At 43.1% G+C, this 23,770-nt stretch overlaps 1 protein-coding gene across 1 annotated transcript in view; it reads left to right on the forward strand.

Moving 5' to 3' along the window:
• Nucleotides 1–729: 729 nt before the first annotated feature.
• jarid2b (jumonji and AT-rich interaction domain containing 2b) overlaps nucleotides 730–23,770 on the forward strand; it is a 355,488-nt gene continuing 332,447 nt past the window's right edge. Inside the window, exon 1 of the mRNA XM_059945528.1 lies at nucleotides 730–1,383. Coding sequence (XP_059801511.1) covers nucleotides 1,339–1,383 — 45 coding nt within the window. The 5' untranslated portion in view covers nucleotides 730–1,338. The remainder of the gene's footprint in view (nucleotides 1,384–23,770) is intronic.

Consider the following 23,770-nt stretch of genomic DNA (forward strand, 5'->3'; position numbering starts at 1 on the left):
AGGGGAGATTGGGAGACAGTGGGAGGGGAGAGGAGAAGGCAGAGATCTGGAAGCAGCGGGGGGATCGGGAAACTGTGGAAAGGGGAGAAGGCAGAGAGAGGGGGAGATCGGGAGGCAGAGATCAGGAGGGGGAGGAGAAGGCAGAGGGAGGGGAGATTGGGAGGCAGAGGGAGGGGGAGATCAGGAAGCAGAGGGAGGGGAGATTGGGAGAGTGGGAGGGGAGGAGAAGGCAGAGGGAGGGGGAGATTGGGAGAGCGGGGAGGAGATTGGGAGACAGTGGGAGGGGAGATTGGGGAGGGGAGAGGAGAAGGCAGAGATCCGGAAGCAGCGTGGGGATTGGGAAACTGTGGAAAGGGGAGGCAGAGAGAGGGGGAGATCGGGAGGCAGAGGGAGGGGGAGATTGGGAAACAGTGGGAGGGGGAGGAGAAGGCAGAGAGAGTGGAAGATTGGAGGCAGAGCGAGGGGGAGGAGGCAGAGCGAGGGGGAGGAGGCAGAGGGAGGGGGAGATCTGGAAGCAGCGGGGGGGTCGGGAAACTGGAAAGGGGAGAAGGCAGCAGGGAGAGGGAGATCGGGAAGCAGAGGGAGGGGAGATTGGGAAACTGTGGAAGGGGGAGGAGAAGGCGGCGGGGAGGGGGGAGATGGAGGGCCAGCAAGCAGGAGAGATGGGAAGGAGCGGGGAGGCTGTGGAGGTGGCGGGAGGGGGAAGATGGGGAGACGGGCGCTGAGGAAATAGCAATGGAGGGGACCTGGAGAGGCAGCAGCCGAAAGGAGCTGAGTGCCAGGCTGCGGTTCGCCAGCTTTCCGGCAGAGGCTGTACTGAGTGTGCGTGGCCGGGAGCGTCCTAACGTAGCCATTTAAAGTTAAAGGGATATGATTGGTGGGAGTACGGGTATGAGCCGGAGTTGTGTGTGTGTTTGAGACTCTGTCTGTCTCTGCACAGAACGTGACTACATTATTTTATTTCCCTTCTCTCTTTTTTCTCCCCCTTCCTCCCATGTTTCCCCCCTCTCTCTTCTGATTCAAGATGTAACTTCACCGCACGCAGCGTTTATTTTTTTTGTTCAATAACTTCGTCTTTTCGGGTTGCCCGGGAGCAGTAACTGTACCTGTTATCGACGAGCTTTTCTTCTTTTTTGCTGAAAAAAAACGATGAGTGTTTTATTGAAGTGAATTATTTATTTTTTTCTCTCTCTCCCTTCCAACTTCGGATTTAATCAAAAGACGAGCAGGCACGGAGAGCGAGCTTTGTAAATATAGTCCAGCCAGGGTTTATCCACATCGACGAGATTGATTCATGTGGAATTTTCTCCTCTTCGCAAAGAAAATTGGAACAACAGGATGACCAGAGAACGACCCAAGAGAAATATAATTCACAAAAGATTAGTAAGTAGCTTTAGAAGTTCTTTTTAAAGATCTTTTATTTTAATACTATAGGATGAGGCTAGGCTGTAACAATTCTCCTTTTTTAACAAGGTTTTTTTGTTTGTTATGGTTTGGGCTGTTAATACTGCAAGGTATGCCCCCATTGTATGCTTCTCTCGTTTTATTTTCGTGAATGCAGACACAATGATTTTTTTTCATGGATTATCTTTTAGCGTTGGTGATTGCTGCTTGCAGAAGGGGCTGGTTTCGGTGATAGCCTGGCCGATCAGACCTAATTATTTAATACTGTTCAGCCGGCCTGTTGTATTGCAAAGCTGTTTGTACGGGAGGGGAAGGGAATTGATCACGTCCCTGAACGAGTACTTGCACGGAACGCCGTTTGTTTCGGCAGTTCATCCAGCGAACGGCAAGCTCTTCCTCTGCAGGATTTTTCCCCTTTGCTTTGCTCCCCATTTTGGATCTTCCTGCCGCCGCTGCCTATTGGTTCTGCTTACATTAATGGCAACCTGCATCGTCTTGTTGTTGAACTCTTATGTCCAGGCAGGTTTCTTTCTCCCAACAGCTGGACCACGTTCTTGATCGTTTCTTCTACTGTCCGGTCCTTGTGCCCCCCTCCCCTTCAATTTATGTAGGCTTTTTTGTGTAAGTTGCCAGCGAGGACAATTTTCAGCTTAGTTTTTTTGTGTCTTTTGGTTTGCCACATGGTCACGCTGTAATCTGGTTGCAATGTTTGCATTCTCGCCTCTCCCCCCCCCCCCCACCTTTTTTCAAAGAAAGGGTTACTGTCTGCAGTTGGTAAACGTGAATTATTCAGGGCCTTGTAGGTAAAGAGGAGATTGCAGATGTTTGAAGCGATTTGGAGTGTTAAAGCGTCAAGCATTCTCGTGAATGCCCCAGGTTTTTTCTTCCCTCTGGGTCCGTAGCGATTCGATAGACGGCAGTTTTTAAATGAGGAAGGTGACACGTTCGCTACTGAGCACACACAACTCGGTTCCGTCCCGACTTCGATCGGAACCCCACACTGTTCCTTTTGCCCACCCCGCCCGTAAACAAAAACACTGCTCGGCCTGTCTCTCCGCTCCCGAATCCTCAACGTGGGAGAGGTTTTATTGTGTGTCTGATAACTTGTCAAATAGCTAGCTGATCGGATAGCACGCATTCGTGGGCCACACGGAAACGACTCGCGAAAAGAAAACACAAACTGGGTGTATTTTAAATAACATCTGACGCATTGCGGGGTTTGCTAAAGTTTTATGTCTACAGCCTACATGGTCTTTGCACCCTCCCTCCCCATTGCTTGTAACAAAAGGGGGAGGGGTGGAAAGTTTTGAATATTGTCTGAATGCGTATGGCCGGTCTCTTTGCAAAAGCAATAGAAACTTGAGTGCCGCTGTCCTCAGTGTATTGATGTGGCCGGTAACCCTCGCCTCTCACTCCCCACCCCACCCCCATGCCAGTTTGCACCCGGGATGGCCGCGGGTGCCTCGGCTGCAACAGGTCGGCACGAGGGAACCCATCGAACGTTGTGTCGGCCGCGACGTCACAGCGGTCCGGAACCTTGGGACACGAGGAGGAGAACCGGCCTCCGTGGCGTCACAATGGAGGGGGGCGGAGCCGGCGCGCGCGGAAGCAGCGGCACCCCCACCTCCCAACAACAGTCACGTGACTGATTGCATTTTTAATTCACAAAAAGAATGTTACTGCACTTTTCGGCGGCAGCCCATCGCCGTCTGCAAACATGGCAAGCACGTACCGAGTTTGTAACCAGCTGGGGCTTCAGTGTGCCCTGTCCTTCGAATCTGCTATGCATAACAGATGTCAATCATTAATATTTATTGTGGAAATAAATGCTCAGGGATCTGTGCTTCCTGGACGTTTAGTCCCTCCATTTCTGGGTTAAATGCAGAGAGATTAATGACTGCTCCCAATTTGTAGTTTTTATGTGTTGCCTTTTTTAAAAAAAAAATCGCGACTTCGGAGTGAAACTCTCCATCCGGTGATCGCTGCATTTCCTTTTTTGGATAATTGCATGCGGTATTTTAATTGGGCAAAGGATATCTCGTAATGAAGCAGTACGATTGAACTTGTAGATGGAATAACTGTGTTTGGGATCTTGCAACAGCAGCAGGTATTAACAATTGCAGCTCTGTCTTCCGGCTGCCACCTGATGCACATCCCTAAGATGCTCGTCTTCGGCCATGCTTGTGTCTCCCGCTGACCTTGCTGCCTCTCTTCCGCCAACCACCATTTCTGCTCACTTGCGCTTTTTTTCCGCGTGTAAATGAATGCTATAAACGTGTGAATCATTATAAGTTTATATCCATGTGCTCTACTGCGATAGGATGTCGTAAATCTGTATAGGGAGATTGAGTGATCGAGCGAAAACCTGGCGAAAGGGGTTTAATGTGGGGGAAAGTGTGAGACCGAGCACTTTATAAGAGAAATCAAAAGGCTCTTTATTATCTAAATGGGGACAGAGAGCATAAATCACAAAACGCCAGGCAAATCCATCCAACTGTTAGGAAAAAATGAAGGACTTTTTTTATTGTGAAGTGCTTGGTATTCCCAGCATAGGTTGGTTTTATTCCTGTTGTATGGATATTGGTGAGGCCGCACTGGAATTTTTAGTTTTAGTCCCCTTGCATGAAATGAAGGGTATTGGGGGCACTCTAAGGAAATTCACCAAGATAATTCCTGGGCTGACAGGGTTGCGCAGTCAAGAGAGATAGAATGTGTTCCTCCTTTGGGTTTGTTTCTAAAATAAGGGATGATCTATTTAAATCTGAGATTTAATTTTGAGTGAACTGGAAGTGTAGATGAGAGAGTCACAAGCAAGCCCTAAAAGAAGTGGCTGTTGATTTACAACTGAGTTTCTCTGGGATTCTCTGTGCCTGAGGATGCTGGGGGCCAGTTCATTAGATGGAGACAGATAAGATGGGAGAATTGGGGAAGTGGCTCAGAAGAGGAGCTGAGACCAGCAGAGGTTGGCCATGATGAATGGCAGGACCTAGAGGCCAACTCCTGCTCAGTTTATCTTGAAGCAGGATTTGCCCTGACGTGCTGAAAATTAAATGATGTGAAGAAAGACTGACTTGCCTGCATGGTTTTTAATACTGCTGCAACTTTAGATGCACAGCATAACTTGGCAATCTGCCCCTTAAGGTCCATTCTGGTGTTCATTTGCTGCACAGGAAACTTCCCCCTTTCAAACTTGATCCAACTTAATTCTTTCCTTTCTCCCTCGTGCTTCTCTGGTTAAGCACATTCGCACTGTTGAACTAAGCCACTTTGGAAAAACAATTCCAGACTAAATTTACTTTCTGGATTAAGAATTTTATGAATTAATCTCTGCATTTATTCACAATTTAGTTCTTTTTACTATGCTATCTAAAGGTTACTGCCAAAGCACATAAATGCACAGTGACTAATTCTAAGAATGTGGGAGAGTGTGTTTTGGTTAGAGACGTGTTTCCCTGTTCAGATAGTTATAAAAGAACCCAAGACACTTCCAAAAACCAGGAAATCGGTGGAACATGTTTAGCATTCCTCCTTTAATTAATACCATTAAAACAGTATCTGGCTGTACATTTTGCTTTACAGTGATTGGCTACCCAGTTGTTTACATTTTCTTAATTATTCACTTTGGGGGCTTTGTGCAAGGTCAGCCTTTGGCCATCCTGGAAGGCACTGAATCTCAGTGGCTTGCTTGTGTGGTTTAGAAATGTGTGTCATGGGAAGGAAAGGTAAGTGAGGGAGGTTGTAATCAGACTGTTTATGGCACCACCCAGACCAAACACTAAAAATCTCCAATGACCAAGGAGGAAAGGGATTTTAGATAATTGGTTTATTATTCTCACATGTACTAAGATATAATGGAAAAACTTCCCTTTGCCATCCAAACAAATTATTCCATCCATTTAGCACAAAGGGGAACCAATGAAGGGTTTAGTTGGAGAAACTGGAGTGCAGGAAGGTAGTGTAAGGCTATGAGGAGGTAGGTCGAGTGATCAAAGATTTCATCTTTATCATAGGTTCATGTAACAGCGCATAGAAGCTGTCTTTGAGATTGATGGTAAATGTTTTCCAGCTTTTGTATTTTCTCCCCGACAGGAAGGGGAGAGAAGTGAGAACGGGTGGGGTGGGTGGGCTGCTTTTCTAAGGAGGTGGGTAGTGCATGGATGGGAAGCTGGATGTGGTTCTGGGAAAAGCCAAGAGTGATTCTCAGGGTCTGGATTATGTGGAAAGTTGGAGGGATGCCTCATAAGGAAAACAACTATTACATAAAGAAATGGTACACTGACTCACAAGAATTTAGTTTTGGGGGAAAGAGAGGGATGAGTTTACTTGGAAACAACATTAAACTTGCATAAGGGCAGGGGGTAAATGTTAAAAATGATATCAATTTAGGGTTTATGTTTTCTGTTTACATAATGTACTTTGAAAAGCAGAAAAGACAAGGTACGAAACAACTTTGCTCGAGCATTTAGCTACTCTGGATAGATAGGTGAATAGCTTTATTTATAGCTATTTAATGATTGGGGGACATTGTTCTCTTCTAAATAACATTGGTATTGTTCTTTTAAATCAGTCTATTACGATCTTTATGCTGATTTAGCTCTGATTTGCCTTCTGTTTTATTTCTTTTCTCTTGTGTTACTCGTAATGTCCTGTTCTGCTGATGTGGGTCTTGATCTGTATTTGGGCCTACGTGAGGTGTGCGCAAAATTGTCTCGGACTGAATCTTGTGCGTGGGCTGCCATGAGCTTGTACAGCATCAGCAGGCTATCTCAGTATTGCAGCTGCTTTCTTTGGCACTGCAGTCTGAAGGTACTGTGGTTTAAAGTAAGAACTCAGGGCATGTGTGTGTTCTATTAGTTGATCATGCCAATGGTTCCAGACGCATTCAGAACACATTACTAAACTGTTGACAGAATTTATGAAGCAGGGATTTATGAAATGTATGTTGCACCTGATGAGCTTAACTTGTCTTTTCGAAATGGTATAGCAAGCATAGTGTCTCTTGTTTGAGTATCATTTATATAAAATTCCATAGGCAGATAGCTAACATTGATCCTTGAGGGACAGAAGTCAAGTTATTGACCTGCTAGGAAATTGGCCAAGGAGCAGAAAAAAATAAGCAGGTAGTCTGTCACAGGATGTTTTCATGAAGATGTGTATGGTGACCACAACAATGCACTCGCTCTATGACTAAAGTAGTGGAAGGAACATTGAAAATTTTCCATGATATAAAGATGGATAATTCTTATGAACAGTGTAGAAATGAGTATTAAATTACAAAGCAGTTGAGCAAAACCGGTAAATTTTATTTAAGTAGTCATCCACTGAAACTAACATGACCTAATCAATTTCTAAATGGTGAAGAGCTAGAGAGCAGTGAAGTTTAAAGAGACTGGGGGATTCATGTATGTGTTATTAAGATATCATGAGAGTACTGAAAATAGTCAAAGTGCTGGGCTTTGGAGTGGTGGATAAAGGGTTCAAGTTGTGTTCCATCTGCTTATTACCATAGCTGGAGTGTTCAGCTTACTTCTGGGGACCAAATCTTAAATAAGATTTCTTCCTTTACCCTTGTGTGCAGGAAATAACATTAAATAACCTTCAATCTTGAATCATGAAAGAGCATTTACATTGATTTGCCAGAATGGGGTTAAATGAGGAGGAGAGCTTACACAAAGTAAAATTGTATTTCCTGGAATTTAAAATGCCAAGAAGCAATTTAACTGAAGCTTTCAAGATGTTAAAAGGGACAGACTGAGCAGGTAGAGTAGAAACAGTTTTTCTTTGGGGTTTACATGACCAGGAGGCACAGTCCAAAGATCAGTATCTGGCCTTTTAACTGAGAAGCCAGGAAGTGTTTCAACATGAGGAAGAGTACTGTGCATTTGGAACTGCTGAAACAAAGTTGTGTTAGCTAAATTTCTGATAATTTGATGAGATGGAAATGCAGGTTTGTGACATCTCTGACCACAATCTCAATGCATAGAGGTACAGCCTTATGGCTAATTAGTCTCTCTCCTGCTCCGAGGTGTGGTAGCATGGTGTCAGGTTGCTTTCTCTTGTCGTGTTTTGAAAAGAAGGTGTAAAGTGGGGACAGTCATTATTAATGACCAAATATGCAAGTTGTACAGAATGTATGAGAAGAGTTTTAGAAACTAGAATAGACTTAAAATTGAAAGATTGTAGGACGTTGAATGCAAGCCCGTGCACAGCACCTTAGAAGCAGCTTCTCCCCCCTGTGATTTCTGAACAACCCTATTTTGTAGTTTATACTAATTTTAATTATTGCGCTGTATTGCTCCAACAAAGCTACAAATTTCACCTCATAAGACTGTAATAAACCTGATTCTGAAAATAAAAAGTTTTGTAATCTTTCTCTGTGCAGTTTTGAGGAAGGTAGTACAAATAAATCTTGGCCCCTCAGAGGCTGGGAAAGTGGTATTACTAATAGAGTAAGGAAAGAGCAAAAATTTCGTACAATTTTATAAGTGGTTCAAGAAATACACCAAAAGTTGTAGGTAACAAAGGGAAAACAAAATGGGAAACTTTAAAGCAATCAACATCACTGGAGGAAAAAGTACAAGGCAAACCCAGGGAATAAGCATGGAGGAAATTCCCTAGATTGAATGACATGAATGCTGGGCCTGTAGGCTTCAGAAATAGTAAAATAATTGGTATTTAATCTGAAATGGTTTCGGCATATTGGAACAGCAAATATACCCCCTATTCCAGAAGAGAGACTGGGAAAAGGGAAACCAACAGGTGTAGATTTTTTGGGGGGATTCCCAGAAGATAAATCAGGTGCCACAAAAGATTATGGTATGCAGTAATGAAGCACGTGCTAATGGCAAGTTGGGGGAAACTGGGTATTTCCCAGGTTGCAAATGAACTAATCTGGTGTCTTGAAGGCCTCAAATATTTGGCATCAAATGAATAATTTAGCTGAAAGGGTAAATTGCAATTGAAAGTTTACTTAGTACAGCAATAGATGGAAAAGTAGGGATGGAGGAAGGCACAGAACAGGCCAGAAATTTGTTAATGCAATCCCAAATGGGGTGGTGGGGGGACACTATGCTTACGGTGTTGAAAATCAGATTAACCTGAAATAGAACTATTGGGTACATTGGGGACTGGTGCAGAGTGGTGAATCTCCTTAAATTCTCCACCCTGTAGAGTTAGGGTGTCTGGTGTACTGGAGGTATTTAAAGTGGAGTTACATAAATTTTGGAAGGTCAGGGAGTTATGATCTGGCACAGGATTTGAGGTCTGGGAGAGATTGAACACTGGGGCAGATTTTGGAGGCCTAGTGGCTAAGTCTTGATCACATTTTCTATGTTCTGTCAAGATTTTGTTTTAGAGGAAATTTTGCACTCCCTAGCGCATTCTTCCCAACATTATGTTCTCTTAAGCAATGTTCTCAATAATACTGTAGCATATATAATTCACCTACACTGAAATTTTCAACCTGGCTGGTCAGAGAAATGACCGTATTTGTTAGCAGAGTAGCCAGATTTTGGTAATTGTGTTTTCCCCAAACCCATGCTACCTAAAGGGACAGCACTCCAGGTGCATTCTTGTCCTTGCGGAGATCTGTGACCCCCTGCTATCTCAAATAGAGCTGTGTGTATGGCGTTCAAGGTTTTGGTCAATCTGAGCTGCTGAACCTCGGGTCTCAAGCTGCTCCTGCTTATCTTTGCCACATCTGGTTGTTGACCCTTCAGACTCCTTACTTGAGGTGAGGAGTCATCGTCGTCTTTCCTACTGCCTTTAGAGCAGGCAGAGAGTGCAGTGGTATATGCCTGCATTGTAAGTACAGGACACTCGAATACTGGTATTGTATCCTTAACAAATTCCTTGGCAACCTCTGTCAGGGGTCTATAGGTGGCCCCCGTTTTTCGAATGTTCACTTTACAACAGCTTGCTGTTACAAAAGACATATATTAGTACCTGTTTTAGCTAACCAAAATGGATTTTCGCTTTTACAAAAAAAAGACGCCCACTTTATACGTGTGTTTATCCTGAGAAAGACTACCATGATCGTGAAGCCTTGTGCAGGCAGTTGTATGCGCACGCGCCGATTTTTCTTCCCTCTCTCTCCAAATCGATTTTGGCTCTGTGCCTTCCCCATTCTGATAAGTGAAACTACACTGTACATTCATTATTTTTTTATATAGGCTGTATACTTGTATCATTCCTGCTTTTACTATATGCTGGTGTTATTTTAGGTTTATGTGTTATTTGGTATGATTTGGTAGGTTACTTTTTGGGTCTGGGAATGCTAAAAAAATTTTCCATTATAAATTAATGGTAATTGCTTCTTCGCTTTACGACATTTTGACTTACAAATGGTTTCATAGGATCGCTGTACTTTCAGATAGCGGGGAAACCTGTATATGGTTTCTGTACAAAGAAATTAGCTCGCAAGATATCTATTTTCCTCCAGCCTGTCTATTCCTCTGACCTTCCATGAACACTCTCCACTCCAATGTTTGTAACATCCATTCATTCAGTATCAGCACCTATCCTGTGGCTGGATGAGTGTTGGTCATTTGCTAAAAGCTTTGGTAGCAGTCTGCAGAGGGTACGCTCGCAATGCTTTGTGCAGACAATCATGTCTTACTGCTCAACAATGGACCTTGGTTTCAACACGGTATAGCCCAGGGAAACCTGGCAGTGTTCAGACTTCCAGAAACAGCTTTAAGATAACTACACCCCTATTGCAATGCCAGTAAAGGTGCAGTCTCCAGACCTCAGTGTCTGCAAAGAGACATGAGCAAATGTGGTGACAAATGAAGGGGAGTCGGGGTATAAATGGGGGATAAGTTTATCCAATTGGAAGGAGAAAGAGAAAACTGTGACATTGGTTGATTGGAATTGAAAGAAATCTGGATGCCCTGTGTACTAAAAGCCACCGTGCAGACAAGATTCCCACTGTTGCCTGTAAGGAGTTTGTACGTTCTCCCCTTGACCACGTGGGTTTCCTCCCACAGTCCACAGATGTAGGTTTATTGGTCATTGTATACTGTCCTGTGGTTAGGCTAGGGTTAAATCTGAGGGTCGCTGGGCAGCGCAGCTCAAAGGGCCAGAAGGACCTATTCTGCATGTATCTCAAAAAATAAATAAATTTTGGCCTCTCTGGAAAGGAAGTCTATCAAAAACTGTTGGCACTGCATATGAGATTTTGCACGTTGTTTAGCTTTCCTAAGGATGTTCAGTTAAACCCTGATAATCTTGCCTGTTTGGGACTTTAGTCTGGCAGTTTTCCTGGACTGTTGGTTGTTATTCAATATTAATACCCCAGTGCACTTCTAATTTTTTTAAAAGATGCTACATGGTAGCGTGATGATTTTTTTTGTGTTCCCATTTCAGAGGTAAGTGCGAGCTGGGGTCCCAGTGAGTCTCAGGGAGCGTGGAAACGCTCCCTGATCAATAATCAGGATTATTGATGGTCAGACTTTGCCTTTGGAGCCAGTACAACTTGAAAGTTCTTTAGATTAATTCCTGGGATGACAGAGTCATCTTGTGGGGAAGGATTGAGCAGAAATGGGCTGTAGCCTCTGGCATTGAAGACTGAGAGGTGATGTCTTTGAAGCACAATTCAGAGGGAGTTTGAGAGGATAGATGATGCAAGGACGGCCACTTTGGAAGTCATGGTCTCAGAATCCAAAAGTAAGGTGAGGAATTTATTTTTGGGGGTTTTTGCATCCTGAGAATGCTGTGGATCCTGAATTATTAATAAATGTTAGGATAATGTGGGAATTCAGATTTAAGATGAGAGCAGAAGAGTGGATTTAAAGCCAAGATTAGATTGGCTTTGAATGTTAGAGGAGACTACAATGATCATTTGGCAGATGGTAGTGCAATGGGATAATTTATTGCTCGGGGTGTCGGACTTCAGAGTTCAATTCCAGTGCCCTCTGTAAGGAGTTTGTACGTTTTCCCCAAAACCATGTGGATTCCTCCGGCTCTGTTGTTACATTTCTCCCACATTCCAAAGACTTGCTGCTTAGTAGTCATTGTAAATTGTCCCGTGATTAGGCTAGGATTCAGTTGCTGGGCCGGAAGAGCCAGTTCCACGCTGTATCTGTAAATCTAAAAGAAGTAACACCTCCGGTTCTTGTGTGTCTGATGCAGTTACACTCTGTTGTTCTGACATTTGTGTCCAAGGTGCTCATGAATAATTTTTAGTTAGAGACGTACGTTAGGAAAGGAGCCTGGCATTGAATGGAATAGATTTGTTGTGGGAGTGGAAGAGGAAAGTATTCTTTGTAGATAATCCAAGATTACTTCAAAGCGAGATAGGAAATTAGGAGCAGAGGATATAAATGGAAATTAGCAAGTAGTAAATTTAAAAGTATGCCAGCCGGCATTTCTCTGAATAAAGTGAAACATGCTTAAGTTATGTACCCATAGAAGCAAAATATATAATAAAGGATACTTGTGATTGTAGAAAATAACTTGTTTTGATTTTGAAGCAAATATTTTTGCTTTAAAAAAATTAGCTAGCTATACACAACATCAGGCTACCAAAAGAGGTACCCAGCTGTAGGTCTGATTATAAGTAGCAGCTTTGGTTTCTTACCAGTATTCAGAAGGCCAATAAGAATAACACTTGACTAAAGCTTGCAGCCACCATTTTAAAATTAAGGTCAATTTTTGATCTCAACAGTTACAATGAAAATAGGCAACTAATTTTCACTGGGTTTAAATATCCTGCCTTTTCTTCAGATCACACACTCACTGGGATATGGTTATACTTTGTATTTGTGACCCATCAGTCTATAATATGGTTTGGCATACTCTTACCTGTATTGGGTGTGGTACTTTACTATATAATGCTGTTATTTTGCTCAAATGGGGGAGCTTGCCCACAGATTGAGAGCCAGTAGTGATATACACTTGTCCTGCATGTTGAACTGATTGTGACAATGGTCTATGAATTTCAGAATTTATGTGGAAAACCTTTGAAAGGAATTAATCATTTGCTCCCTTCTATCATTTACACACACGTGCACACATGGTATAATGCAGCTTTGCAATTTTACAAAAACAAGTTCAAAGTGAGATTTTTGGTGTTATAGTTGTGAAGTACACTGCCATTATGTGATGGATATAATAGTTGAGCAGTGGTGTAATCATTTCATTGCTGTGGGAATGTATGTATGGCATCCATTAGTCTTGTGAGACCATGGATCTGTGCCTGGAAAGTCCTCTCCAGGATGCAGGCCTGGGCAGGGTTGTATGGAAGACCGCCTGTTGCCCGTGCAGCAAGTCTCCCCTCTCCACGCCACCGATGTTGTCCAAGGGAAGGGCAAGGGCCGATACAGCTTGGTACCAGTGACTTCGCAGGAGTTGCCAGAGCAAGGTTGAAGACAACGTCAGACTGCCTTAGGGACTTCAGCTCCTGATTTCTCCTCAGGGTTTACTCCCGAAGCCTTTCCCATAAGTGGGTATGGCCGCAAGGCAGCAGAGATTTGAAATCAGAGTTTTCCCTCTCTTAGTTTTCCCTCTCTTCCCAGGCTGACGAATGTGGGAATGTGTTGACTAGGTAAATCTTGATGGGTTTTTTTTATACAGTACTTTGCCTACCCAATCAGCTGTATCTTCTTTGTTGCTCTAACATCCTATTCAGAGCAAAGAAAGGCATGTCAGCATGGAACATGTGGTTCTAAAGAGCTTAGCATATAATGTTTGTACTGTAACGGTTCTGTGTGTTTTGGAATTTACTTTGTACTACCTTTGGCTTCCTTTCACTATCAAAAATGAAGTAAAACTAGTCACAACTACACTGCGATAAGATTTCATTGGTTGTCAAGTTACGAAGCATATGAGAAAATACTGAGGCTGTAAATGAATTTACATAAATTTTGTAAGATTGAGAGATTTATTTCATTATTATCATCTGTGGAATCCTGGTGCAAGTTTCTTGGGCCGGGTCAAGGTTTGAACTGAACTTGAATAATTGGAGGCCTACTGAGATACAAGTGCCCAATTACAGTCTAATCTTGTTAGTTTTTTTGCTTTTTGCAACCTCTAGAAAATTTGCCAAGTTAAGAAATTATTTCTCACAGTAATTTTATTTTCTTATTTGGTGGCCAGTGTGGGCTTTGGTGGTTGGAGGAAGATTGTTGTATTTTGCCTTGCAACTTTTTCCAAAATCTGACACTAGGCAGCCAGTCTTGGCTTGTAGCTCAGTCGTCTTACCAAAATGAAAATGGAACCCAATTAATTTTAAAATAGAAAATGCTATTTCATATGTATATTAATCAGTCCCATCATAGAAACTGTAGGAGCCACAATCCAGGCCTGGGAGCGTAGCGGTAAAAGTAATGGGTGGATGAATTGCAGTAGAATTGAGATTTTTTTTTGCCACAGGGTTGTGAGAGTCGGGATCTTGTGGCCAAAGCAGGTGGTAGAAGTAGAAACTGTTACATATTTAAGATTCGGGTAACGTTTGAGTAATCTTTTGTGTGTATGTGTATATGTATTTTTTTAAGTAAGCATTGTTTAATTACTGGGTATATGTAAAAAAAATGTCATTACGCTACCATGTGATTCGTGCGTGCCTCACAAAGACTCAAGTTACACCTGTCCTCCCAGATTCTGTGCCGTTCTCTGAATTAATTTAATGTTTTGAAGTCACAAAACATAACAAAAACCCTTAATCACGTTTAAATGGTGCATTGAGTGCTGTGAGTTGAGCAGAAGGTGGAATTAAGTTGGATACGTTTTATTTTGGCCGGCAAATGCAAAGTAAACCAGAAGGCATTCTGTGTTTGAAAATTTGCTGTGATTCCTCAGTGAGAAGGTGCCCATGAATTTTGTCTCAAAATAGCCACTTTGTTAGGTTAGAATTTCATCCACATTTTAACTTTTAGACTAAGTTCTGGAAGCAAAGATCCCAAGTCACCATTCAGTTTTGGATTTGCTGCCCCCGCGTTGCAGTCAGAAATCCCTAAACTCGGCATTCATTCTGGTGGGTGAGGGTCCTTTTTTGTTGCTGTTCCTGGTGGTGGGGGTCGTGTTCCAGCTCAACTTGCTTCAGGTGGACAAAAAGTGAAGCAGTGAGTCCCGCAGAATTGCAGTTTGAGAAGGAACAATAAAGTTTTTATGGATATACTTCACACTGGTAATCTCTCATCACAATTGCTTATTCCAACAGTGATTTGGACTGCTTTTCTCATAAGCTGATGACCCAGTCCCTCTGCGAGCCAGATGTGCTAGTTTGGCTAGAGCACTCTGTTCTGACAATCCTGGTATTAACCCTAGGCATTGATGTGCTTAAAGTGTTCAATTCTCTTTTGATTATTTTGTATCAAGACTAGGTTTTTGATGGCTTGATTGAATGTAGAATGTTGAGGAGGAGTGAAGGTGAAACTTGTACCTGCCTCCTGAGCAGCCATGTTTGCTACTGTGCCTGTGGCTGAATTATTCAGTCCCACTACTCTGCTAGGGACTCTAGTGATTCATTGTCGATTTCTGGAGGTAGCATTGATGCCTGGTATTTTGTTGGGGTACCAAATGTAAGCAGAGTTAGAACAGGTACTGCAGTAGGGACTGGTTGTTCCCTCCCAGCTAAGAAGAGGAATACTGTATTCCTGCTTCCAAGCGTCTTGGAGTTGCTCTGTCCCTGTTCAGCAGGTGGAGCAGCGTCTGTGGAGGAAGAAGCAGTTGATGTTAGTGAATTTGCATCCCTCAGCTTTTCCTAGTTCTAAAGAATTGGGTTTTAAATGAGCACAAATTCAGGAGGGGAAAAGGAGCGGTGAGGAAGCACGATGGGTGATAGGGTGGATACAGAAGAAACTAATGTCTCCTGTTTATCACAGAGTTTACCCTTAGCCCTTTCATGTGAACTTCAGTTTTATTTCATTGTGACTGAAGCCTCTTTATATTTAGTTTCAAGAAGAGGCCACAAGATCCCTGTGAATTCTTTAAAAGTCATTGTGTGACTATCTTGTTTGTGGAGTGTGTCTGAGGTTTCACCCCAGTGTTGTTTAACACCACCCACTGCAATGTAATGTTCATATCGATGTTTGTAACTATCTTTCAAACTCTGGCATCTCTGGACAGTTGCCAGTGGCCGAGTGAAATGCTTCCGAGGCAGCATGGTCCACTGTACAAAACTTGAACTGGTACTGAACTGAAAATGGTTGTTCCTAGCAGGTATATAATTTATAAAAATCAACTGCAGATGATGCAATTCTGAAATAAAGGAACAAATGCTGGAAATGGTACAGCGATTTAGAAAGCATTTGTGGAAAAAGTCACACTGTTAGCGTGTCATTTGTCAGAAACTTTCTATATCTGGTACAAATAGGCACCCAGTAAGTAAGTAATAAGACTGGCCTCTCAGGTTTATGTGGCATGTGGTCACACCCCAATATGTGTGAATAGTGTTTGTTTTGCTTGTGAATATATAATTAAAAGAATTTGGAGTTGGCCATTGTGAAAAAAGGTACTGTGAAACTGCATTTCTAAAGCATCTTTCAGTGAAGTAAAATATCCTGAAGACATTGGTAGAGGTATAACTTTTTAAATCTTGCAAGTTTTAGTAGATGGGAAGTTTGCAATTACACATGACCCTGTCTTCATGTCAGCACAAGTGTGCTTTCAGAAGTGTCTGAATAGCTATTACAATAGGAATTCTATTCGTTATATTCTTTCTCGTTCCCTATCCTGGGATGGAGAGACCATAGCTATCCCACCTGAGATCCAGTAGTGTGGACTAACGTACCCTAATACCTTTGTTATTCCCAGCTTGAGCCACTTGCATCGTAATGTTTTCGTCTCGTTAATATTTTCTATTGAATGATGTAATGGTTTTGATGAGTTCGCTCTAAGCTGCAGATGAAAGTAGAAGATTGATTTAAACTGTCTGAACTTGCACAGGCTGAATGAACACCTTGATTTTATTGTCTCGTTTTTTTTTGGGGGGGGAGGGCAAGAAACAGGGTTACAGCAGTGGTGGAAAAAAAATACCTTCCACTTTGGATCTTGCAACTTTTAACAGCTTTCAGTTACCTTTCTGAGACTTGATCACCATCTGAACACTAACTTGGGTAACTGATTAGACTGGAAAAAGAAGGGGATGTTCACCACCCACCCTTTGGAATGATAGAAATAGCAGCCAGCATGCACTTCCAGACTGCAAAGCAAGGGTTCCATTACATTAGGCAAAACCCACTCACTATCTGCTGGCCCACAGTTCAAAGATCCAAAATACATTTATTATCAAAGAATGTGTGAATTGTCCAACCTTGATTTGTTTGCTTACGGGTAGCACAAAGCAAGAAACCCAACAAAAAAAGACCAGCACCTGATGCACAACAGAAAGGAAAAATAACACAAATCATGCAAGTGATTGCAGTGAGCATAAACATTTCAAAACAAATGAGTCCTCAGATCTGAACCCTGGGTCAGCCTAGAGTAAGCCCAAAGCCTTGCCATCAATTTACTGGGCACAAAGCATTGTATCTAGACTAGTCTTCATAGCCTCAGCATCATGGAGGGAGGATTGACCATCGGAGAGAGCAAATTAAATCTGCTCTTGCCTCGGATCCTTTTCAGTCTATCTGGGCCAGCATTTAAATTGATCGTACCTCGAATTGTACCCAGGAACCACCTCATTGAAAGACTCCAGTGTCCTGGAGAGAGGAGTATACATCGGGGGAAGGGGGGGGGGGGAGAGTGCAAAGCTGGCTTTCGCCTCCGATCTAGGCCGATGTCTAAATTGTCTAAACAGTGATTGTTCCTCACAGTAGGACCAGGCCACTGAGAGGGGCTCCGGGCCCAGGTTTTGCAGCTGGCCAAAAGTCACTCTAAAGCTCTCCAAATTAGCTCAGCACCCAGGGTGACCCAGCCTCGCACCTGGGCCAGTTGTAAAGGCATTAGAACTTGTCTGCCCCAGCCCAGACTCCTCTCGGCACCCAAACCGATCCAGCCTTGCACCCAGGCCGGTTGTAAAGGCATTGGAACTCCTCTACCCCGGCCCAGACTCCTCTCAGCACCCAAACCGATCCAGCCTTGCACCCAGGCCAGTTGTAAAGGCATTGGAACTCCTCTGCTCTCTGCCTGGACTTGTCCGGCCAGAATGGTTCACTCCATCTGCAACACACCAGCCTGGTTTATTCTCCCTGAGCTCACCTCACCATTGCTTTACCCCTCACTGTTAGTAGCAAGAAGTTACCACAGGAAAGGTGTTTTTAGTTAAATTTCTTGGCATTTGACCTACCAGTGAGCTGTCGTATGCGTTTGATAGCACCATCTTAACTGAAAGTTAGGTGTGCCACTGGCGTAGGTCACTAATACTAGCCTCTGAAAAGTCAGACAATTTCCTTCTGTTCAACAGAGTGTGGACATGATGGCTAAACTATTTTCTCTATTCAGATTTTTTTTAGAATACTGTGGGTGATCTATTGTTTTTTTTAAATCAGTAAATTTGATGAGTTGGTGAGCACTTAGATTATTTATGTTGCTTCTTGGAAATGGAAAAAAAAAATTCAGGGGGAAAGAAAAACTGCTGGTTGTGCAGGATCTGAGCCCGAGTTCTTTTGAGCTAAATGTATTTTTTCCACTGTAGTACTCTGTTTCTTGAGCAGCCCCGCCCCCTCTTCCCCCCTCTCCCCCCTCCCCCCCCACTGGGGAGGGGTGTAGTTGTCTGGGTGCTGGAGTTTGACAGAGCTTTGCCACAAGGCCATAATTCCATAATTCTGATGGACCTACTATGAACAAACTACAGGTCACCAAATTTATTCTGGATCTTGTACAAGTGTTTTAGTGTTTGAGTAGATATGCTTTGAAATGCAGTAGTTTTTGAAAAGGCTGTGAAATCCAGCTGGAAAAACTACTAAGATTAGAAGTCCTGGTTGTGAGTTCTAGTTTTTGTAAATTTGAGGTGCGCAGGTCAAAAATGGGTGACAACTCTGAAAACAGTTTCCTTATTTGGCTTGTTGTGCTAAGGTCAACAGTGTTTGTTAAATAACTGGTGCACTGCATTTGTAGCATTGTGTCTCTGCCCTTTAAAAGTGCCAATGTACTGTTGAATCTTTTTGCAGTTGTGCTTTGGGACTAACAGCAGTAAGGTTAGTCGGTGGCAATGAACAGATTCAAGTTCCCACTTGCGGGTCCTGACTGCTGGTTCAGTCCTGACTACCTGGCACATTCTCCTTGTGACGGCTCAAGGAGAGGCTCCTGTTTCCAATCACATCCCAAACATGTGCAGGTGGGTAGGTTAATGGGCCTGAGTGAGGGTGAGTGATAGAATGAGGGGACTTGGGGGCGGGGGGAACATGGGGAAGAATGATCAGCAGGGACCCAATGAACTGAGAGGCCCATTTCAACGTTGCAGCTCTCTTCATCTCTAGATGTACCGATTTGCTGAATAATCATTTAGCATTATTAATTGTGAAGTTAGTAATTTTGTTTTAAGATGACCTAGCTGCTGAAGAACTAACTGCCTCTTGCTAGGGTCGGTTCCATGGGCACACGAGGGCTATGGACGTCAAAATAACAGATGCTGCGAATTTTAGTTGGAGAATTCCATGTGCACAGTTACTAACTTTTCATGTCCCTTTCCAGCCTATGGTGCCTACTGGCAGTAATCAGTATTGCCCTGGTTAACAGGCGGTGTCTAAACCATTCTTTTGAGATGGAAACAGGAGCAGGATCAACTTTCTATCTTCCAGTTTCCCACCCCAACACCCATCTTCCCCTAGCCCAAAATTACCTCCCACTGGAAGTTGGCGAGGTAATTGAATTGGAGAAGTTTGATTGGCCAGGCTGCAAGATTCTAAGGTGTAGGCTTTGCCATGTAATCAGCCCTGGAAACTGAGAAAAGTGGACTTTAACTCGAGGATAAATTGCTTCAGCCTGGGAATTGGCAAGCCGAGCTTCTTCACTGCTGCAGGGTTCCTCAATAATAAGAATTTTATGATTATCATTACTTAAGTAAATCTATTGTACCTGGCTTTTGAAAGTAGAATGAATTTAAAAGTGTAACACAAAAGTAACTACTGAAGGAGGATGAATCTTTGGCCATCATTCACAGTTGCTGCTCGATCTGTCAGATGTTTCATTTAATCTGTGTTGTACAGTTGCACACTTGCTGCTGAAATGTTTTCTATCAGCAACTTGCACATATCCTCATGGAATCTGTTGCTATTCTTCTCTTTACCATACTTCGAAGCAGTGTGTCATCTGCAAAGTTTGAACTTTTATCTAGTGCAGCAATGTTTTTTTAAGTCACATTTATTAAGCCACAAATAGCAGCAAGTACCCAGTACTGAAATCTTTGATGCTCTAACGTCAATTGTCCCTCCAAGATCAAGGAACAGCTATTCACGGCAGCTCTTTACCCAGAGCTCAATTCTTACCCGTCCTGCCAATTGTTCTGTAGGCTTCAGCTTTCCTAATCAACGCTTTATACAAGATCATCAAATAACTTCCAGAAAGTACAAAGACAAAAAAAACTGCATTCCCTTCATTAAACTGTGGGAAGATCTGTCTCGTTACGTGCCTCTAGTTCAGGGGTTAACAACCTGTGGTCCAAGGTCACCTTGTTAATGTTATTGGTCCATGGTGTAAAAAAAAGGTTTGGGGACCTCTGGTCAAGTTTAATACATGAGTCTCTCTTTATCTTAATATTATTGTACATCCAGACACCTAATTTTGCTCTGTTTGTTTTAATTTAATGTTGATAGCACAGTTCTTCATCCACAGCTCTGTTCTTGCCTTAAGGATTATATGGTCTGGACCTAATTCCCATTTTTACCCCAGGTCACATACAGAGTTGGGGGTGGGGGAGAAATTGGAGCAGCTAATTATTTCTTCCTTAACCAGTGAGGGTGTCACCTCGATGAAATTGCAAATCCTATTCAAGGTGCTTGATTTCCACCCCACACCCAGCATTGGTGTGAAGATGCACCTTGGAAGAGCTGTACTGGAGGTGATTTTAGTTCTCGCTGCTTCCTTTTGCACGTGAGGGAACTGGGTAGGCATCCACATGTGGTTGTGTAGGCCATGCATGTGTCAGATTTGATTTTTATTCTGTAAAGACACATTTTGCCTCTGCCAATGTTGGCACACCTAGAGAATGAAAACTGGCTAGACATCCCACTGGGAATTAACATTCATAGTTCCTGCCAGGAATGGAGCAGGCAGGGCTATCTGATGCTCTCAGAATTGACGTATTGGATATCTGAGGTTTAGGATGCCTCCTTTGCCACAATATGTTATGCTCTGCTCATTTGCTTTGTAGGTTTTTAATGGTCTGTAGCAGTTTTTGCTGTAAACAAATCACATGGTGTACAACTGATTTTCAAGAGAAAAGATAACTAGAATAAAATGCTTCTGCATTTTCATGGCTTTCTCTCATGAAAGTGAGGAATTTTGTTGCTTTAATTTGGCAAATCCATGTACAAGTATGATAGTCCTTTCTTGAAATGCCTTGCCACACTTTTCCTTGATGGTGATGGGTCTGATTTGCAATTTCTTTGATAAAGAAATCTGGCATGTCCCTGTTGACCCTTACCAGCTCTGTATAGAAAGCATTCTATCAGGATGCACTGCAGCTTGGTAAAGCACCTGCTGTGCCTGTGAAAACAAACTTGGAGATACAGATTTCTTTATCACGTGTCGTTTGCGTTAACAATCAGATGTGGTGGGGGAAGCCTGCAAGTGTAGCTGTGCATTCCAGTGCCAGCGTAGAAAGAACATCGTGTGTATGCTGCAGAACACATCAACAGTGGCTGCGGCAGCAACAGCAAAACGAGCCTCCCACTCACCCATACACAGTCACACCTCCACAACCCCAGGCCAGGCCACTTCCAGGCCTCCAGTCCTTTTATGTGCATTATCAGACTCTCAGACATCAGGCCTCCAACGTTGGATTTCACTTCAGAACTATCCAATCATGGGCTTGACCCTTGGACCTAGACCTCATGACTCGCTGACCATGGTTTTATCTTTGGGCCTCGACTTCTCTTCTCTCACCCCTGACCTCAGTGAGCTAGGGAGCTGCCGGCCCTCGTGACACCTGGCTGTACCTGGGACTCGATGCCCGTAGGTTCCTCTGACACAGGACTGGTCTCTGCCCTGGGGTATACTGGTCTGCTCAGCACCTGCCAACATGACTTTCAGGATCACTGATGTTCAACCACAAAGTGACTTGTCCTGTACTCTCTTTCCCAGACACTTCATCTTCTCCCCTGACCCTCTCACCCCATCCCTAAACCCTAACTGGCCCAAAACGCTCTGCAGCCATTCCCAAAACCATCCCTAAGGATGTAGATCCAAATGACTAACTCTGAGACATGACATTGGACTCGGCACCATCTTGACCAGAAGGCAAGCTCAGTGTATCACGAAATCCAGCCTCCTGTCCACAGACTCTGTCTGTACCTCTAATTTGCCAAGTTGCTAGCTCACGCTCAAACCAGCAAGGATCGAAAGCAAGCAAGATTTGAAGACCGGTGCTGGTGCCACTACAGTGCTGGCCAGCCACATTACACTGCTGTAATCAATTAATCTGTATGAACAGTATGCAAGATAAGTTTTCACTGTTCTTTTTTGGTACATGTGACAATAATAAACTGGTTTACCAGTTGCTTGAAGTATTCCAAGCAATTTTGAATAGTTAAAATGTGTTATGCATCATTGATAAAATTTTTTTAATGCTTTTAAAGCTCCATCAAAAGAAAAAGTGTTGGGTCCTGAACTGGAGTCAGTATCTTTTTAAAATAAGATATGGTAAATATACTTTCTCTCCCCTTGTTTTATGCTCCGTATGCATTGGAAAAATGATTTCTTGGCTTTTCCATTCCATTTGGGCACCATGTGATTCTGCCTTCTAAACTGCCACGAGACACTAGTAGCAATATTGTATAATTTGAAGCCAAGTTATATTTTCATTTCCAACTAAGTGATTTCATATTAATTACATGACAGTCTTCAGTCGGGAGAACAGAAATGTGTTATTTCCTGCCAATCACTGCCTTGGGGAGGTAGTGACAGTGACTAGGATTGATTTACTTTTAATATTTCCATTGTGTATGCATAACTCTCCTCCACTTGTATTTGGATGGAAAATTCTTAGCTCTTATCAGGAGAGATTTCTGTCAGTTTGGTTGAGAGTCCTATTTGTGGGGTTCAGTTTTGAAGCATCCCTTGTTTTAATGAGTGACAGCTGTTGGTAGAGCCACCGTGATTTCTGTCTACCATGGAGGGGTAGTGTAAACGCCCATTGTTCATGCATTGGAGGGCTTCCTCCTCATAGTTCTTTGTACAGAAATCAACTGCTCTATTACTCAATCCAAGCACGTAGACAGTAAAGCAAGAATTTAAAGTTGCAATGAGTTGATTTAGGACAGCAGTGATGGTTCTACGTGCTATCAAGGTAGTTGCTAAGATACCCACGCTATATCTTGGGCCGAGGTTAAATCAGGCATGGCCGGGGGTTGCTGGGCAGTGCTCCTCAAAGGGCCAGAGGGACCTATTTTGTGCTGCATCTTGGGCTAAGGTTATGGTAGGCTAAAGAAGTTGCTGCAGGAACTACCAGGGCAGCTAATGAAGTACCAAGCAAGAAATTAATGTCACTGGTCACCAAGATTTAGCAAATCCCTAAGACTGACACTGCAAAAATGTCAGCCTCAGCGCCTGGCATTTGTAAAGTTGCTTGTGATTATTTATTTCCATATACTCCTATGTTTGGTACAGTGGTGCTAATGCATGGAATTTCAAAGTTTAAGTGCCTTGAACATTTGGAATATAATTATGGTGACAGGGTCATAATGTGACATCATGACTATCTGGCGAGCTGCTTGCTGAGTGCCTCTTCCTGACTATCGTTTATTTGGATCTTCTCTTTATAAGATATCGCAGTTGTTTGGTGTGACATTTTAACTCCCTTTCTTTATAATAGTGCTTCTAACGGTTGCTAAACCAAAGTATTTCCCTTCAGACGGGATCTCTGTTAATCGGGTGTGTGATTGGTGTGGGGCTCCATGGTAGAGTAGCAGTTAGCGCAACGCTATTGCAGCTTGGGGTGGGGGAAGGTCAGAGTTCGGAGTTTAATGCTGGCACCATCTTTAACGAGTCTCTGTACCTTCTCCCTGTGGGTTTCCCCCAGCGCTCCGAAGACTTCCCGATCGGTTAGGTTAATTGTAAATTGTCCTGTGATTAAGTTGGCGTTGATTGGAGGCTGCTGGAGCAGGATGGCTTAAAGGGCTGGAAAGGCCTATTCCACGCTGTATCACTAAATAAATGTTTTTAATGCTATTTGTATCCCTTTCCTTTGAGCGGTGGAATGACATGAAATGAAAAGGCTGGGTTATAAGGACTTGTTGGTGCTTGACAAGTTAAACTTAATTGTATT

The sequence above is a fragment of the Hypanus sabinus genome, chromosome 20 (genome assembly GCF_030144855.1).
Source record: "Hypanus sabinus isolate sHypSab1 chromosome 20, sHypSab1.hap1, whole genome shotgun sequence".
NCBI classification, from domain to species: Eukaryota; Metazoa; Chordata; class Chondrichthyes; order Myliobatiformes; family Dasyatidae; genus Hypanus; species Hypanus sabinus.